This window comes from Danio rerio, chromosome 22 (assembly GCF_052040795.2).
Source record: "Danio rerio strain M-AB ecotype USA chromosome 22, GRCz13ab, whole genome shotgun sequence".
NCBI classification, from domain to species: domain Eukaryota; kingdom Metazoa; phylum Chordata; class Actinopteri; order Cypriniformes; family Danionidae; genus Danio; species Danio rerio.
The window spans coordinates 7,480,076-7,500,658 of NC_141042.1; the positions used below are offsets into that span (position 1 = coordinate 7,480,076).

Consider the following 20,583-nt stretch of genomic DNA (forward strand, 5'->3'; position numbering starts at 1 on the left):
TTACTAGAATATTACTGCTGCTGTTCATTTACCATGTGTACTTGCTCGCCTTTATCAATAAAGATTTCTCTGTCTGATGTTCAAGACTATCTTTTTGAGTAGAAAACAAACTTTAATTTTTCAAGTTTAAAAGTGCACGAAATGTTAATAAACTGATTTGTGAGTGCTTATGTTATTAATATTGAGCTCTAACGTAGAGACAAACATATTTCATTTTTTTTTAAAGCAGAGATACCCAAAGTAGGGCTCGCAGGCCAAAGTTAGCCCATTGTAACCTTTGATTTGGCAAGCCATCCCATCTGAAAAGAGAGTAAGAATTATGGAGGTGGTTGGGGCGAATGCCGACAAAAGAGATTATCAGTTCTAGCTTGACGCAACCTTTTTTGTTTGTTTTATTGCTGAGCTACAAATAAAATAATTCAATTAAATGTAACAAATATGATTTTTAAAATGTAAATAATGTTACTCAGAAAAACATTGAAGAGCAAATGAAGGCAAAAACTAGCGTAACTCCACTCTGTTACAACTGAGATTGTTTTTGTTTTACTGTAATTTGTGTAATACTGTAAGTTCATTATATAATAAAAAAAATGCTGTATTATTCAATGTAAAGCAAAGTTTTCTAACTACTTTTAAATATTTTTAATAAATTAGGATATTACCCATGCTATATTTCCCTTCGGCCCACTTATCAAGGTTGCGTTTTGGCCCTTGTTTGTCATTTTTACTAAATGCATTAACTAATACAACCTTATTGTAAACTGTTACCATTTAAGTTCACTTTATTAACAATGATTATTCTAATCTAATCCAACATTTGTTACAGTTAATAATCTTCATTTATGCTAATGTATAAGCACAAGTCCTACAGATGTAATAGTAAGGCTGAAATGGAAATAATAACCTATTAATATATCCCCCTAAATTAAAGGAAACTATAAAAATAATTTTAAAAAATAATGGTTACTGTGCTTTTTTTATAAATCTAAAATAAAAAGGACTCCTGTTCAACCAATATTTCATAAAAAAATAAATAAATTCAAGCTTACAGGCTTCCAATCTTTATATGAGAAACAATTGGGAGTTTGTTTGTTTTTTTCAACCAAAAATCACAGGCTAATAATAATTTTAGACCTCCACACTTTGCAAAGATCAATTTAGGGATATAAAAGCATAACAAATTAGGGTCAGCATTCAAGAAATGATCCAACCCATTTTGAAACCCTCATTAGAGCAGTCTATTAATAAATATTTAGGAGATGAAACAGATGTGAGTTCGGTGAACTGATGACCTTCATGACCAATCACATTCATTTCTGCTGCGCTTTAATGTTTGCGGTACACTGAGGTTTTTACAATTTCAGTATCGATTGGTACCGAATTCCAGTATCATGTCAACCCTATTGTAAAGATTTCTCACTGGTGAATAACACACGATGTAGTGCTGTAATGTTGCTTGTGGTCGTCCATTTAGTACACGTTCATGACTTAAAGCTATGAAAGCGTGGCTTTGAACAGCAATTTTCATGCAGTGAATGACATGCATTTTCAATGCTATCAGGTTAAAGTTAGGATTTTCCCAGACCACCTACTGCACCTTTAAGATATATAAAAATATATAAACTAAAAATCAGTCAGAACTGGCTAACACTTAGGTCACCAGAAATGAGTTCCTTCTAGTTGCCCATCTTCTTGTTCAATGAAAGTTAAACAATAAACCAGTGTTACGTTGGCGTCTCGATGGCAGCTTCAGTCTGATTGGTGGACGAGTTGCTAATAGTTTTCATCAATAGAGTGTCATTCTGATCAGGACAGTCTTCAACACCTTTTGCCTGTTGAGAAAAAAATTAAAATGAGGAAGACAGAAGACATGGAGCTGTCCTTTGAAATTAATAACCCATCTTTAATGTACAATGACTACATTTACATGGACATCCGTTTACTGACATCTAATTATTTACCGTAATGTAAATAAGAGAATAATTTGATTAAGGTACAAGTCACTCCATCACCACCCTATCCAATGTTACCTCTGGAGTTTTATGCAATTATGGGCGTTTCATTTTTAATTTTTCAACTTTAAAGCAATTTGGGACTTTCACTTTCATTTAGGAACATTTCCTTGAGAAAAACTCTCAGCTGCTGGATGCGAGTATGAAGTAAAGATTGATAGGAGAGTGTTTTTGTATTGGAATTTAATACTGCGCGCCGAATGGAAAGAAAACTTGTGCATTTCACAGACAGCATAACAGTGTGTTCAGTGATGATGATGATGATAATGTCGGGTGTGACGAGTCTCCAGGCAATGCATTTCTTTATTTAATTACATTAACATTCTCTGTGATTGCTATAAAATAAGCATTTTATTATATCATTTACATGTGCCATTTCCAACTACAGTTTTAAAATGTAAACTACACACCATATGTAAGGTCTAGTGTTGGAACTGGTTATTTTGGTTGTGTTTTTGTGATTTGCAGAGACTGCATGGTTCATGATTTGTGGGTGGGTCATCTCACCTGACACCCATTATCTGCTGTCTATAAGGAGTCCAACATTTGCCATGAACGTAGAGCTCAATTAGCCGGACCTTCCTGCCTGTTGTTTTGATTATTTTATTTTGGTTTGGACCATGAACTCAGTTCACTACCATGCACATGTTCTTTACCACTGACTTAGACTGACTTTGGTTGCTTTAAATATGCTTTGTTAAGTACTGTATGTTATTTGGTAATAAATCATTTCTCTTTACAATTTACCTGGTCCGCATTGTCTCTCTTATGATATTTTGAGTCTGTTGCAACACTTTATTTTGATACTTTATAAGTTGCTAAACTTAGCTGAAAATGTAATACTGTTTTAGTTTAGGATTGGTTAAATTTGTGTATTAATATACTAATTAAAAATGCTAATCCAGCCAGTGGTGCCTATAAAGCAGCAGCAGAAATAATGATGTTGCCAACGGTGTCATCTCGGTAAACAAAAATCAAATCTAGCATGATTTGATCAATTTCATAAACTACACAGTAAACCAATATTAGCAGACTAAATTCAGGTGAACTTTAGCATACAACTACACACTGTATAATCAAAGACTTATTAGTATGTTTTAAGGGCCAATCAATGTTTTTTGATTTTTTTAATCAACTTGTAATACTTTTAAGCCCCAGTAGACACCCTGAGAGAGTAAATAGTGAGTGAATTATAATTTTTTGGTAAACGATCTCTCTTAAAGGTTCAAGACACCCTGGAGTACTTTGAGACTTTACCAGATTTGTGTTGAGCATCAGTTAAGAAAATCAGCTTTAATTGTGGGGAAAACTGGATAATATAGATCTTCTGTCAGCTAATTTCATCTTCTGGGTTTAAAATAATTTTTAGGGCTGGATCAGGTAGTGTGAATCTGCTAGTAGAGTGATGATGCATTGGTTTGTCAATATTATTCATAGCAGAGTTTTTTTTATCCAACGAGAAGATGCTGCTTCTTAATTAATTATGACTACACGCCCACTATGCCCACTTCCTCCCTCTGCTCACAGCGCTCCACACCCATCTCAGAGCAATTTGTAAAAAAATTCTGAGGTAGACTTGGGGTGCTTTCACACCTGTGGATCGATTATTTTGTTTCGAAACAAGAATAAAAATTTCTCCTTTTTTGCACTTTGTTCTTGGTGCAGTTCGCTTTCACATGGCAAAGTTTCTAAACAGACCAAAAGAGTTAAAATAAGTCACGTGCGAGTAAACTCTCCTCACATTGGTCAGAGTTTCAGGGTTTATTTAGCAGAGTCCCGCTCAGCAGCCATAAGTCCTTATTTTAATTTATGACGATGAGCAATAAGACATTATAAGTGAAAAGCTTTGCTTTAATTTTGAATGGTGACATTCACATATATTGTCATCGAATATAAATCAGAGGTAAGGCTTTCTCATACATAGCCATTGACTTATGCATTATAGGCTTTACATCTTAGAAAGAAATAACAGATAAACCAAGACTGCGGTTCAGTCAATTTTAAAATGGATTAACAGCTCTCGTTAATAGTTAACATACTTTCACTTTCGTATTTGACATGAAATGCACATTTACCAGTAGGAATGACCTCCCGCACTACTCATAATTCTCTCTTCATACTGCCATATATGCCTATTACATATTCATAATACACTGTAATATAGCCTGGCTCGGATCGTATTGCTTTCGCACTACATTCGATCCACTACAGAGTTCGTTTCAATCGAGCCGAGACCAATTGTTTTGATTATAGCGTGATTGCTGGATTCACATATGCCAAATGACCCGCGTTAACTGGGGAAATGTGCCAGGTTCCGAATCAAAAGTCTAGGTGTGAAAACACCCTTAAACTGAAAGTAGGGGGTTTCATAATCGTTTAAATAAAGAAATGCTTTGCCATTTAACTTATTGCATAACAGTTTTGATGACTTGTGCTCACAATATCTCACCTGATCACTCCGCTGCCTCCTGGAGTCTGACTGAAGAATTAAAACAAACTCAATTAAACATTCTGACGCTTTAAAACAAATCTATGAATGTAATATACATCATATGTCCATCTTTTTACTTAATCTGAACGTTATACTCACTTTTACCATTTGCTTTGCTCTTGTAGCAGCAAATTACACCAGAAACTGCAGCAGCAAGAAGCAGAACAGCAGCAGCAATAGCAACAATTTCATATAGTCTTGGTACAGCAGCTGAAAACGGCCCAGAATCTGGATATATGAAGACCAGATGTTATTTTTAAAAGAGTGACTGAGAAATTGGATGATCACACATTTCTACTCATCAATTGGATGAACTACGCTAAAACATCAAAACAGTGAGAAAACTGGAGCACAGAGAAAACAAATGTTAAGCATTTTTATGATAATAACATTAGAACTGTAAGCAGAAAATATTGCATTGATAACACAGCATGCCACTTGATGTTTAAGTGTTGAACATTTTAGGCAAACAAATCTGAATGAAACAGGTGATCCATTAAATTGCTGACATGGGACACCCTTTTTCACAAACTGAAATGATTCTGAGGCCTTAATCAAAAGTCTATAACTTTCTTTGGTTAAATTCTTCAAGTGTAAATAAACACCCTTTTACCTTTTCAAAAACACCTCAGTCCACAGTGACCCATTTTGGTGCCTGTATCTTTAAATGATAATGAGCTGCAGCTCACCACGCCCCTCTCTGAAGCTCTGATCCATTCTTGATGTGGAAAACCCAAAGCACCACACAAACAGTGCTTAGCTGAGCCTCGTGGTGCTGCAATCTGGATGGACGACTGTCATGACAAAGCATTTGAAGATTTTTCCCACATTATTATGACAAAATCTGAGGCTGCATTGAACCGTCATGGGTGCATATAATCACACGTTTAATTATATATAATCGATCATTGACCACCCTTATCAATATAAAGTGTATTCAAAGTGCATCATCTGTGGTTACACTAGACTAACACACACAGCTCTGCACATTAGAAGGTTATGATCTGATCTAAACACGCGCTAACATCACATGTACAGTACAGCTACATATACATACATCACAGCTACGTCATTTAATTGCAGTTCTAGCTTAGTATACCAGCTAATATGAATAATAATTAATAATCAAATACTTTGTCAGACTCACCATCAACAAGAACTCTGAAGATCTTTCTTCTGCTGCCTCTGTTGCTGATGATCTCCAGTTTATATTCTCCTCTATCTCTGTTTCTGATGTTCATGATGGTCAGAGATCCAGTTTGATGATCCAGCTTCAGTCGGTCTCCGAATCTCTCAGCGCCTTCATCGCACTGAACATCTGTGCAGATGTAACTGAGATCTCCTCTGATCTGAGCAACACAAATGTTATTGAAATACCATTTAATTTTGTGGAGCTGCTTTGTTGTAGTGTCAGTGTTTAGAGTGACTGAATATCCATCCGTCACGGACACTTCCACTTTCACTTCTTGAACCCAATGGACATCTGAAGAAAAGAACAGTTAAGAGCAATTCATTATTATTTAAATATAATACACAAAAAGGTGTGGGGAAAATGTGTTTGTGTCGTAAAGACAGTGAGCTGAGAAATACACACACACTTACAGGCCACTTTATTAGGTACATCTGTCCAACTGTTTGGTAACGCAAATTTGTAATCAGCCAATCACATGGCAGCAACTGAATGCATTTAGGCATGTAGACATGGTCAAGACGATCTGCTGCAGTTCAAACTGAGCATCAGAATGGGGAAGAAAGTTGATTTTAGTGACTTTGAACGTGGCATGGTTGTTGGCACCATGCAGGCTGGTCTGAATATTTCAGAAACTGCTGATCTACTGGGATTTTCACGCACAACCATCTCTAGGGTTTACAGAGAATGGTCTGAAAAAGAGAAAATATCCAACGAGTGGCAGTTCTGTGGGCGCAAATGCTTTGTTAATGCCAGAGAAGAATGGCCATAAGTACCAATTGAGGTTTGTATCAACACCACAGCCTAATTGAGTATTGTTGCTGACCATGTCCATCCCTTTATGACCACAGTGTACTCATCTTCTGATGGCTACTTCCAGCAGGATAACATGCCACGTCATAAAGCGTCATCATCATCATAAAATCATAAAATCATCAAGCGTCATAAAATCATCTCAAACTGGTTTCTTAAAAATGATCGAGTTCACTGTACTCAAATGGCCTCCACAGTCACCAGAACTCAATCCAATAGAGCACCTTTGGTATGTGGTGGAACGGGAGATTCACATCATGGATGTGCAGCCAACAAATCTGCAGCAACTACGTGATGCTATCATGTCAATATGGACCAAAATTGGAGGAATATTTCTAGTACCTTGTTGAATCTATGCCACAAAGGATTAAGGCAGTTCTGAAGGCAAAAAAGTGAGTCCAACTACAGTAGGTATGGAATGGTAACCATTTTCAACATATACCGGGGTTTGGAAAAGTCATGGTTTTAAAACCACCAAAATTTTCTTCTGTACCGTTCCTACAGAATTATGTACGTTTTTGTTTTTTTTTCATATATTTTGTTTCAAGTTTTTTAGGACAACAGTATATACAGCAGAAAATATATCTAAAGATGCCATTTTAAACTGCAATGAAATCTGTGTTTAAAAATGTTTAAGACCACAGAAGTCAATTCATTGGAATTGTTTAACCTGACATGATTACTTTTCCAAAATAAGTTTGGTCAAAACAAAACATATTCTGTTCACAGGGGGAAAATATTTTTGTTTTTTACCCAGACATTTAAAAAGAGCTTATATTTTAAAGCAGTAATCACCATGATATTTTTATCCAAGGTTATCATACCATCAGAATCTTATACCAGCCCATGCCTAGATCCAACCCCTTACTAGTAAGGTGTGCCTAATAAAGTGGCCGATGAGTGTATATCAGGATTCATAATGTACCAAGCAAACAAACAGCTGAAATATACAAAATATCCAGAGATATATATCCATATTTATCCAGAGACTGACTGACTGATATAAAATACATTCACTGTCAGAATGTATCATTATTTAAACATCAGTTAAAATGCGTCTTGTTTGACTTTTGGTCAGAAAAGTTCTATTTACAGAACTAAAATTCTATTATTGTTGTTGTCATTAAATTACTTGAATAATAAGATCTATGAATGTGAAATTATAGTTGTATTTAAAGAGGTGATGATAAAAGCTGATCAGACTTGATGAGATGGGAATCTGTCCTGTGCACCAGAACAAAACTATTAAAACTAGAAAAACTCTTTAAACTCACACTGAACTAGACTTGTCGTTAAAGCAACACACTCCACTTTGACACAACATAAACACATTAATGAAGAGATTTAAATGTACTTCTTCTATTAAACATTATGACTCACCATGAACAACAACTCTGAAGATCTTTTTACTCAAGCGGAAGCTGCTAAAGATCAGTAGCTGATATTCTCCAGCATCTGTGTTTCTGCTGTTCATGATGGTCAGAGATCCAGTCTGATGATCCAGATTCAGTCTGTTTTTGAATCTCGTAGTGCTGTTATCACACTGAACGTCAGTGCAGATAACATTGAGATCTCCGCTGATTACAGCGACACGACTGCCTTCATTAAACCACACAATTCTGTCCTGTTGGTCTGTTTTAACACCGGTGTGTAGAGTGACTGAATCTCCCTCAATCACTGATACTGACTCTTCATCATTATCGTCTTCATCAACCCAATAGACATCTGAAGAAGAAAAAAACAGTTAAGAGCAAGTCGTTATTGAAATAATACACAAAACCAGATGTGGAAAATGTGTTTGTGTCAAAAAGATGGGATGATAACCAGTTTCAAGGTTTACAGTGATTTAGGAAAGTTAAGGTTTTAAAACCACTGTTATACCGTTTCTGTTATACTGTTTGTGTATGTAAGGTTTTTTTAAATGTTTTTATGTGTTGTTAATAAATCTGAGTTTTGAAATCAATGATTTATTTTAATTAGTTAGCCTGATATGTTTCCTAAGATAAAATATATTGTGTTCAATGGGTAAAGAAGTTGTTGTTTTTTTACTCAGACTTTTAAAATGAACTTATTACAGAGTAGTAATCACAATACCGTCATACCGTGAAACTGTGGCACATTTATCCAAGGTTATCATACTGTCCGAAACTTATACCAGCCCATGACTAACTAAGCGTAGACAAATATATCATAATTCATAATGTAACGGGCAAACACACAGCAGAAATATACCAAATAATATTAGTCCAGCTGTCTGAATCTTTGCATAAATTAGTCTACATTTTTACTTATTTGGCCCAATTTTTATTTAGTGACTAGAGCTGCACAATATATTGCTGCAGCATTGATATTGCAATGTGTGCATACAGAATAGTCACATTGCATAGATATTTAATGTTGAGTTAGGATTGTATCTGAGCAAGAGTCACAGTTCAGAACACGAGACTTGTGGATTTTGAACATGACAATGTTCACTGTACTCAAATGGCCTCCACAGTCACCAGATCTCAATTCAATAGAGCACAAAATAGCTTTGTCATTTGCATGCTCTTTAAGGCCTGAGAGAGAAGTATTCTGGCACAAGACACTTTGCTAATTGAAAGTTTAATAAATAATAATTTAATTGCATTATTTTTTACAAAAAAGACGTTAAAATGTAGTTTTTACACTTGTATTTACAAAACCACAAAGGACGCACTGCTTACTTCACTTTCATCATTGCTTTTAATTTAAATTAATACATTTGGAAACACTTTATGATTAATTAATTAAATGATTGCTTATTAGCATGTTTGTTATTAAGATATTGGCTGCTTATTAGTACTTATAACTAGGCCCATATGGAATCTGCACGCGCATTCTGCAGATTTCAAACCTGTTATTGATTCAGTTTATTTACTTGTGTATATGCATGTAAATTTATATTTATTAAGTTTTTAAATAAATTTCAGTATAACTATTGACTAATATGAAAATGTTCATGTAATTTATTCACAATACAGTTTGTAAAGTAATATTTTCTGTCTTTTAGTAGATATATTATATGAGAGATTTGCTTTGTTTACCAAATAACGTGGATCTAATTGCATTTGCATTGTAAACATTAAATGAAAGTTAAAATGTATTTTTTATTTTATATATTTAGGTTTTAGTTGTCATACTAGTATTGACAAAAAAGATAATGATTCGCACTCAAGTAATTGCTTCGCACTGTTTTTCAATATTTATTTTCTTATATTCTTCGGGTGATTAAAAGACGCAGACGTTTCGGCACAATGCCTTCCTCAGTTTAGTTGTCATACTTTCAAAATCATTCCGCATAAATCTGCAGATTTTTAACAAAATTATCAGCAAAAAAATAGCAAAAAATGTCTGCAGATTCTGTCTAGCCCCACTTATAACCTAAATATTCTGCATGATTATTATTATAATATTATTTTAATTTATTTATTATTTAATTATTGCCACATCAGCAACTTCTTATACAAATTCGTATTCCAATAAAAAGTTACTTAGACAAACATATAAAATAGAAATAAATAAAATTCACACAAAAATATATTCAAAGTTTAATATGATTTTTCAGTTCAATTTTTCATAAATGATTTAAGATTCTTCCTGGTGGTACCTTTTTAAAATGTCCAAAATACTCTCCTTATAAAAATTTTGTCTAATGGTATCCAAACTTCCACATTCCAGCAAAATATTTTTCATGGTAAGAGCAGCCTGGCAGTAATTACATTTAGGTGGTGCTTCGTTATTCAGTAAATACAAATGAGTCAACCTAGAATGTCCAATTCGACATCTAGGGTAGAGAGTTTGATCATGCATGGTCTCAAATTTATAATTTGCTAAGTGTTTTTTTTTTAAATATATTTTCAGGTTAATATTATTATAATTATAATATTCTACATCCCTATCCCAACACCTAAACTACCTTCATTGCTATTAAAAAGGAGCAATTTAGGAGTTTATTGAAGTAAAAGTCATAGTTAATGGTTTGCTAATAGCGAAATGTGAACATTAAAAGAAAGAATGACTATAAATTGTTTCTAAATAGTGCTATTCAATCATTTGGTGAAACTTTAGATACAGTTTATCACTATATATATCAAAATCAAAAAATCACACTAAACTAGACTTGTAGTTACAGCTACACACTCCACTTTAACACTAAATGTGTTTGTGAAGAATCTGTGTATTGTGGATTAATATATAGGTGAAGATAAACACCTCTGGAAGATCCAGTAAACACATCATTAACACATTCGTTAAACATATTGACTCACCTTTAACAACAACTCTGAAGATCATTTCATTGATGCTTTTGCTGCTGCTGATCAGTAGCTGATATTCTCCAGCATCTCTGAGTCTGGTGTTCATGACGGTCAGAGATCCAGTCAGATGATCCAGCTTCAGTCTGTCTCTGAATCTCTCAGTGCCATTATTGCATTGAACATCTGTACAGATATAACTGAGGTCTCCTCTGATTACAGCGATACGAATGCCTTCATACAACCACACAATTATGTATTGTTGGTTGGTTTTAACACCAGTGTGTAGAGTGACTGAATCTCCTCTGCTCACAGACACATCATCTTTACCAACACCAGACACACCTGGAAGAAAAGCGCAGTTCATTATTAGATCAACAATATCACAACTACTTTTTGTGTGGTGTGACAGACATTTTTCTAATAACAATAATAGTAATAATAATAATGTTACTATTAGTATGATTTCATAATGTCATATTTGATTTAACCCTTTAACTGCCCCACCAACAAAATGTAATGTAATGTATTTTTTATTTAATGCCATGTCAGCAACCAAGGCTTTCCTGCCAAACTTTCATGGAAGGAACATTTTAATAATAAATATACAATTAAAAACCAACAACCAAATTAATACATAAATTAAATAAATTTTTTAGTGTTAACACATGATACAAATTCTAAAATCTTTTAATTTCATTAAAAAAAAGATCTGGAATAATTAAAAGCAGTACAAACACAAAGTAGGGTTTTCACCTTGAAGTAAAAAACCTTGGTTTATTCTTGTATGCCCCACCAAAAAAAATAAATAAATAAATAAATAAAATAAAAAAATTGCATTGCATTTCTTAATTCGTAATGTCACTAGTTAGCACACTCAATGTATTTTTTAAAAACATCCCATAATTTCTAAAATATTAACCATTTGGTAGAAGTTGATATGTCGGTGTAAGGTAAAAGTACCAGAATTAATACATATACTACTGAAAATATGAAGTGTTATTTAAAAACATAATCAAAATAAAACATTTTTGAATACTAAATCACCTTTACTTTTTGAAGTATGCAATAAATATTTCAGATTCTCATTTAACATGTTTTCTTGTTTTTTTTTACAATAAAACCAGTCAAGTCAAGTATAGTAGTGCAACATTATTATGTTTGTATGTTGCGTAAACCATTATTTAAAACAGTCATTCTTTAAATTACTTTAACATTCATCATTTAAAACAGTCAAAACATGGTCAAATCATTTATTTTTAATCTTTAAATTAACATTGTGTTATACAAAGTGTTTTCATGATATCGGACTCAATTTGAGCTTAAACCATCAAATGAGCAGAGTTTTATGGATGTCAAAGTGAATGTTTATGTCAAAAGTTTAACTTATTTAAACTGGGCTGGGCTACTAACTTAACTTAGGTTAAATTTCTGCATCGTTCAACAATCAAGTATAGCGTCCATTACACTAGAGATACACGAAAAACAACAACAATCAGGGAAAATATAGACAAATAAACTACAGATAAGTTTGACGTGAAGCTAAAATGTCGATGTTATGAGTGTTCAAAACAGGCTTAACGTTAAATGTCTTACCATTCTCGTGTAACGTTAAGAACAGTAGCAAAAAGAGAGAAAATAAGACTTTCATGTTCCCTTTCTGGTCAAAGGTGAGCCTTGATTCAGCGAAATAAAGTCCATCTGTCGATCGACGACGCCATGAAATTACTAGTTTACAATTACGTAGACCGACGTTTTTTCAATCTTCCTACAAAACAAGTCTTTTTGCTGCGTCCTAAAACCGTAGTATGATAAAAAGAGTTTCAAGTGTAATTTGAAAATATTTATTTGACAGGGACAATGCTCATTAGCAGTAAAACTGTAAATAAGACACAAAGACTCATTTCATCTGTTGACAGATTTTAAAAAGGCAACCTAAAATCAAAAAACCCATTTACACATACAATTACAGTAAAGTTACATACATCAAAATGACAAAACATAATAAGAATTTCATAAAAAAAAGCTAAAAAAAAAAAAAAAATTACACGATTATTAACTTGATTGGCTTTTAACTTGTATTTAAATGTGGAATAATTTGTAAGACCCCTTAAACCAATAGGAAGTGTGTTCCAGAAATGACTGGCTCTAACTGAGAAGTACGTCTAAACTGCACAGTAGTCTCCTCTAGTAATAGATTGGTTGCTCTACCATTATTACTCTAATGTGTCACAAACTCACATAAGGGAGATGGAGCATATCCATTACATTTTTAAAAATCAGTCAAATATTTCATAATTTTTTAATATTATCAAACATTAACATTTGTTTGTATTATATTACAATGATGATACCTTATAGTCTTTGATGTGGAAGCTGAAGTATGAGAAGCAGCGCTATCCTGCTGAAGAATTTGCCTTCTCCTGTGGTTTATAACATAATGGGCAGCACAAATGTCTTGATACCTCAGGCTGTTGATGTTGCCATCCACTCTGCAGAACTCTCACACACCCCCATACTGAATGCAACCCCAAACCATGACTTTTCCTTCACCAAACTTGACTTATTTCTTTGAGAATCTTGGGTTCATGCGGGTTCCAATAGGTCTTCCGCAGTATTTATGATGATTGGGATGCAGTTCAACAGATGATTCATCAGAAAAATCCACCAACTGCCACTTTTCCAAATGATCAACAACAAGACTTTTGTCATGTAGTGTACAATGCAGTGCAGTTTTCACTGGTTCTGTTCCTAAGATTCTTAACAAACACTTTTAAAATGTGTCAACTCTAACAGATGAAAACACCAGTTTAGAATAATGTGAATATTGTTAATTATTTATTATTATATAATTACAGTGTATTAAGTTTGCCATGGATACTTTTGTCTAGCGTTGTCAAGATGCTAATAAAATTGTAAAGGCAGCATATAAATAAAATCATTAAAAAAAAGGTTATCTATTGTTTGTATAAGATTATACAACCAGTATAACCAGTTGTTGTTTTTTATCTGGATCGCAACTTTACCAAAACTACACACTGAAATAATCTTATTAATCTAAAGCACTCTTTGATTTGAAGTTAAAAGGCTTTAGTGCAGGGGTGTCAAACTCAATTCCTGGAGGGCCGAAGCCCTGCACGGTTTAGTTCCAACCCTGCTCCAACACACTTACCTGTAGGTTTCAAACAAGCCTGATGGACTCAATTAGTTTGATCAGGTGTGTTTAATTAGGGTTGGAACTAAACTGTGCAGAGCTGCGGCCCTTTTGGAAATGAGTTTGACACCTGTGCTATAGTGTTTTTGATTTTAATGCGAATTAACTGTTTCTATGTTCTCCACCAGGCGAGGCAGTGGCGCAGTAGTGCTGCCGCCTCACAGCAAGAAAGTCGCTGGGTCGAACCTCGGCTCAGTTGGCGTTTCTGTGTGGAGTTTGCATGTTCTCCCTGTCTTCACGTGGGTTTCCTCCGGGTGCTCTGGTTTCCCCCACAGTCCGAAGACATGCAGTACAGGTGAATTGGGTAGGCTAAATTGTCCGTAGTGTGTGTGTGAATGTGTGAGTGATGTTTCCCAGGGATGGGTTGCAGCTGGAAGGGCATCCACTTGCTGGATGGGTTGGCGGTTCATTCAGCTGTGGCGACCCCAGATTAATAAAGGGACTAAGCCGACAAGAAAATGAATGAATGAATGTGTGTTCTCCACCAGTGCTTGATTATTTGATCATGACTCACTTCAGAATAAAACTCTTAAATGTGCAGTGACTCCCAGTGGATGAAATAAGTATTGCACCTCTTTGTTGAGTTATGTGCGTGTTTGTTTGAGATTTTGGTGCTATCAAATAACAAAAATATTGGTTAAAAACCGCATAGAGGATGATTAGTTTCCCTGTGAGTTTCTTTAGGTTTCCCATCTTCTCTTTCAATGGATATGTCAGCAGATGAACTAGCATTACATTGGTGGGCATCTTGATGGCAGCGTCATTCTCTGCCCAATTATGTTCATCCATGAGTCTTTAACACCGTCTGCCTGTTTAGAAATAAACTCTATTATTGGCGTCTCAATGTAATGATTTCAATACACATTAATGTGTTCATTTGCTGGCGGATTTTCATGTTGAGCGATACACAGATCTTTTTATAGGTAGCTTTCCATCCTACAATAAAATAAAAATGAAAACTTTCCACATGAAAACACTGTTTGTTTTCTTCTTTTCCTCCATGCTCTGCATTTAAACCCAGTTCACACACAGAAATCACTTACATATGTAGTAATATAAAAGAGTATAACATACCTGTGTTTGTGTGGACAGAGCCTCAATGCATCAGCAAGTTTTTCATCTGAATTCTACATTGAAGAATTACAACCAATAAGTACAACAAATTCTGACAAATAAGGTTTATAGACTGGTTTTAAACTATATATTTATATTAGAGGTGTAACGGTATATGTATTCATCTTAAACAGTCATGGTATGGGGGTGACGGTTTGCTACATCCGCCCACACAACGAATACAGTCAGTCCAGATGTGCCAGCCCAGTCACAGGAATAGGGTAGAAAAGAACTCGGTAGTGCAACAACTTAGCAGCAGTTCACAAATAATACATCTTTGCATCTGAAAACACAAATAGTTCTGCCATGTTGCTGTTTTCATGTCAACTTGATAAACCAAAGCTCGCGAGAAACTCTTGCCCCGCTTATGAGTACTTCTGGTTGGTCTACTGCTGTGGAACTGACAGTAATGAGCGCCACTCATGTGCGAGGTGCTGCAGAAGACGCGGATGGTCACACACACGTCTCTCAACTGCATTTACATAGAAACGCTAGAGTTGGTTCTTCACCCATACCAAGGAAGATTTTGTGTTCTCTAAAGTATGCAGTACTGTGCAGTAAACACAAGCCAGGCTTGAACTGGGTTTGTGTAAGATGAGCAGTCTGCAGAAAAGAGGTGCAGGAGCAAATTAAGTCTTCTTCTGGTACTGAAAACCTCCAGTCTGATCGTGATTAACTAATGGAAAGGTCGGAAACTACAACACACACACACACACACACAAACACACACACACACACACACACACACACACACACACACACACACACACACACACACACACGCAAGATTGAACCAATAGCAGCCTTTATGATGCAAGCTGAGATTGCATCACTCAGCAATAGAATGTCAGACTCAATGCACTCAATGGAGTGAGTGACGTCACTGTGACGGGTAGGGTTAGGGGTGGGGTTAGGTGAGCGCATTAAAAAGCATTGGATGCAGCTCAGATTGCACTGCACCAAGCCTGCAGCCAGACCACTCTCAATTGAACAGTTGTTGTCCACTGCCCTCGCTGTTATGATGGGCCTCCAGTCAGTGCTGAATTTTCATAAGAGATTACAGTTCAGAAGCTTACTGAGTCAATGCACAATTATTCTGTTGAAATAAGTTGGAATCAACCTTTGAAAGTTTAATACATAGTTAATTGTGTAAATTAAGTTTTATTTTTCATTATTCTGTTGATTTTGTACTTATGCATCACAAGAAGCCCTTTAGTTCTGAATGTGATTGTGAAAAAAAACACGTCTGCCTGTTCAAAACAAACAGGGATTTGGGGATTTGTTGATATTCCTGTTGGACTGTACCTGTACCAAACCCCAAATCTGTGGTACATACTGTATCATAACACCAGTGTACTGTTACACCCCAAATATAAATGTGTGCATCTTGTTGCATCATCTGAATGTAATACTCACTTTTTCTTCTTGCTTTTGCATTTGCAGCAGCAGCAAATCACACCAGCAATTGCAACAACAAGAAGCAGAACAGCAGCAGCAATAACAGCAACACCAGCAAAAGGTAATCCTAATGTACATATAACTGACACAACAAAGACAATATATTGTTATTATTATTATTATTATTAATATTATTATAATTATTATTATTATTAAGAGAGAGAGTTTGCTAATATTAATATTCCCAATATGACATTACAAGTCCTGCAATGTGACTAATGCAGATGCACACGTTGCAGCATTGATGCTTAAAGGATATATTGTGCAGCCCTCATTTTTGACATTTCATTTTGCAACACTTGCTGGTATTTCACGTTTATAAACTTACTTGTCATACTTTTTACATACTCGGTTTACTAAAAATATAAATATAAAAAACGTGAGTGTAAAATGTAACTAAAGGACATGAAATATGATATACAGTTGAGGTCTAAATTATTAGTCCCCCTTTTGAATTTTCTTTTCTTTTTTAAATATTTCCCAAACGATGTTTAACAGAGCAAAGAAATGTTCACAGTATGTTTGATAATATTTTTTCTTCTGGAGAAAGTCTTATTTGTTTTATTTCAGCTAGAATAAAAGCAGTTATACATTTTTTATGAACCATTTTAAGGACAAAATTATTAGCCCCTGTAAGCTATATATTCTTTCTGATAGTCTACAGAACAAACCATCATCATACAATGACTTGCCTAATTACCCTAACCTGCCTAGTTAACCTAATTAACCTAGTTAAGCCTTTAAATTTCACTTTAAGCTTTATAGAAGTGTCTTGAAAAATATCTAGAAAAATATTATTTACTGTCATCATGGCAAAGATAAAATAAATCAGTTATTAGAAATATTAAAACTATAATGTTTAGAAATGTGTTGAAAAAAAATCTTCTTTCCATTAAACAGAAATTGGGGAAAAAAATAAATAGGGGGGCTAATAATTCTGACTTCAACTGTATATAACACTATCTAAAACTATTTTCAATGAAATGCTTTTGATGAAATGATGCATTTACCGTTTGTGAATTAACACACAGGAAAACAGAAAAACACCTCTGAATGATTGAATCGTACAACACAATGACTGACCTCTTGGAATGACGGACACGGTGAAGGTCTTTACACTGACTCTGCCGCTGGTGCTGCTGATCTCTACTTCATATTCTCCTTCATCTTGGAATGTGCTGTACATGATGGTCAGACATCCAGTCTGATGATCCAGCTTCAGTCTGCCTCTGAATCTCTCAGTGCCATAATTGCATTGAACATCTGTACAGATATAACTGAGGTCTCCACTGATTACAGCGATACGAATGCCTTCATAAAACCACACAATTCTGTATTGTTGGTTGGTTTTAACACCAGTGTGTAGAGTGACTGAATCTCCTCTGCTCACAGACACATCATCTTTACCAACACCAGACACACCTGGAAGAAAAGCACAGTTCATTATTAGATCAACAATATCAAAACTACTTTTTGTGTGGTGTGACAGACATTTTTCTAATAATAATAATAATAGTAATAATAATAATGTTACTATTAGTATGATTTCATAATGTCATATATTATACCACTGAGATCTCCTCTGATTTCAGCTATTTTAATCGTATCATAATACCATCTGATATAGTTTTGTTGATTTGTTTTAACACCAGTGTGTAGAGTGACTGAATCTTCATATTTCACCAACACTTCTACATTTGAATCAACAGCAGACACACCTGGAGAAGAAGAAAAGGGCAGTTCCTTATTTGTGTAAAGACTTTTAAGCATCCAAAGCAACACTATTCCAGGAATATCTTCCCAACTGATGTACTTTAGTAAACAGATAGACATTTGCACATGCACATGGCTTTGTTTAAGGATTATGTGTTATATTTTATACTAAATTCACATGCACACCGTAGTGAAAACTCATTGAACTCCAACACTTTGTTTTACGAGACATCACCAATACACTGTTGGATCCAGAAAAACCTGAGTGTGCCTTTCACGTCAGACACTAGCAGAGTGCGAGGGATCATGGGATTGATCTTGACGCGAAGAGTACTATCACTGAGAGATGGCCAGACAGAGGCGGACTGGCCATCTGGCAATTCTGGCAAATGCCAGAAGGGCCGGACCAATTTTTTAAATGTGGGCCGGTCAGTTTTATATATGTATATATATATATATATATATATATATATATATATATATATATATATATATATATATATATATATATACATATATATATATATATATATATATATATGTATACATATATATGTATACATATATATATATATATACACACACACACACACACATATATACATATATATGTATACATATATATGTATACATATATATGTGTATATATATATATATATATATATATATGTATATATGTATGTATATATATATATATATATATATATATATATATATATATATATATATATATATATATATATATATATATATATATATATATATGTGTGTGTGTCTTTTAGTTAATCATTTGGTAGCAGAAATGACTTATATGAAAGGCAAAGGCCTCTAGATTACGCTGATTTTACCAAAATAAAATAGGAGAAATAATGTACAGTATAAAATATAAAGTCATGGTGCAGTGGAAAAATAATGAATAATGTGTATGACTCCCATGAGCTTGGAAGACTGCATCTATACATCTCTACAATGACTCAAATAACTTATTAATAAGTTGTCTGAAATGGCAAAGAAAGCATTTTTGCAGGACTCCCAGAGTTCATCAAGATTCTTTGGATTCATCTTTAATGCCTCCTCCTTCATCTTACCCTAGACATGCTCAATAATGTTCATCTCTGGTGACTGGGCTGGCCAATCCTAGAGCACCTTGACCGTCTTTTCTTTTATGAACTTTGATGTGGAGGCTGAAGTATGAAAAGGAGCGCTATCCTGCTGAACAATTTGCCCTCTCCTGTGGTTTGTAATGTAATGGGCAGCACAAATGTCTTGATATTACACGTATGAAGCAACACTATTCCAGGAACATTTGATTAACTAAAGTACAACAGACAGATATTTACTCTGTAAATTAAGTTTAACTTTTGACATTCGCAGACATTCAGTTTGATACTCCTAAAAAATAAATTAATTGTAAATTTTTTAAATATCAATTTTAGAACTGTAAATATACTCAGTAAACTTAGCAGTTTGTTTCAGATTTGACTTGCAAATTTCTCAGATAATTATTATCTTTAATAAACAAGGGTGGTTTTACATACAATCTGTTTCGTATTTCACAGAACATAAACATTACTTAATAAAACGATTCACATGGAATAATACATGCAATTAAATGCATTAAAATAAGCTAAAAATACATTTAAGTTGCTTACATTCCCTTTAATGAACAAGGCATTAAACTGAACGTCTAATGTCAAATGTTAAACTAAATGCACCACGTTACGTCACTATATATGTTAAGTTGCTGTACAAAATTAGCATTTACAGAGAAACGTTTTAAACGTGTATTTATTCATTTTGACTGCTTATAATCGTTGACCAGGAAAGAAACTCGACGAACGACTACGATAGAGCAAAATAGTTACAGACAATGAACTACAGATAAAAAGATTGATGTCAAACTAAACTGTGACGTTTATTTTGACCGTTATTAGGAAAAGGGCTGAATAATGTCTTACCATTCTCGTGTAGACACAGCAGCAAAATGAGGAAAATGAAATGCTCCATGTTCAGTTTCTGAGTAAAAACAGAGTAGTAAGATGCAGATGTGTTACATTTATAGTGTTCTTGTTGGAGTGTGAAGTGATGAAATTATCTGAGACTGCTCCCACAGAGCGCAACATGTCATAACCTGAAAGCCACGCCCATTACGGGAAGATGCTGCCGCCTCGTCATTTCTGAGGAATGACAAAAACAAAAACTAATTCCGCAGTAGGTAGTGCTGTCGCCTTACAGCAAGAAGGTCGCTGGTTCGAGCCTCGGCTGGGTCAATTGTCAAAAATCCCCTTTTTTTGCTCAATATGATG

The 20,583-nt window shown here is 34.4% G+C and overlaps 1 protein-coding gene across 1 annotated transcript; it reads right to left on the reverse strand.

Annotated features, from left to right (window-relative positions):
* Nucleotides 1-253: 253 nt before the first annotated feature.
* fgfr1bl (fibroblast growth factor receptor 1b, like) lies at nt 254-20,374 on the reverse strand. The gene is made up of 11 exons (XM_087304816.1): nt 20,236-20,374; nt 17,648-17,986; nt 16,523-16,646; nt 15,097-15,120; nt 12,376-12,509; nt 10,795-11,124; nt 7,886-8,230; nt 5,651-5,986; nt 4,603-4,731; nt 4,462-4,491; nt 254-1,832 (listed from the first exon to the last, which is right to left on the reverse strand). The coding sequence occupies exons 1-10, from the start codon at nt 20,282-20,284 to the stop codon at nt 4,466-4,468; spliced, it is 1,836 nt and encodes a 611-aa protein (XP_087160942.1). The 5' UTR covers nt 20,285-20,374; the 3' UTR covers nt 254-1,832; nt 4,462-4,465.
* Nucleotides 20,375-20,583: the final 209 nt, after the last annotated feature.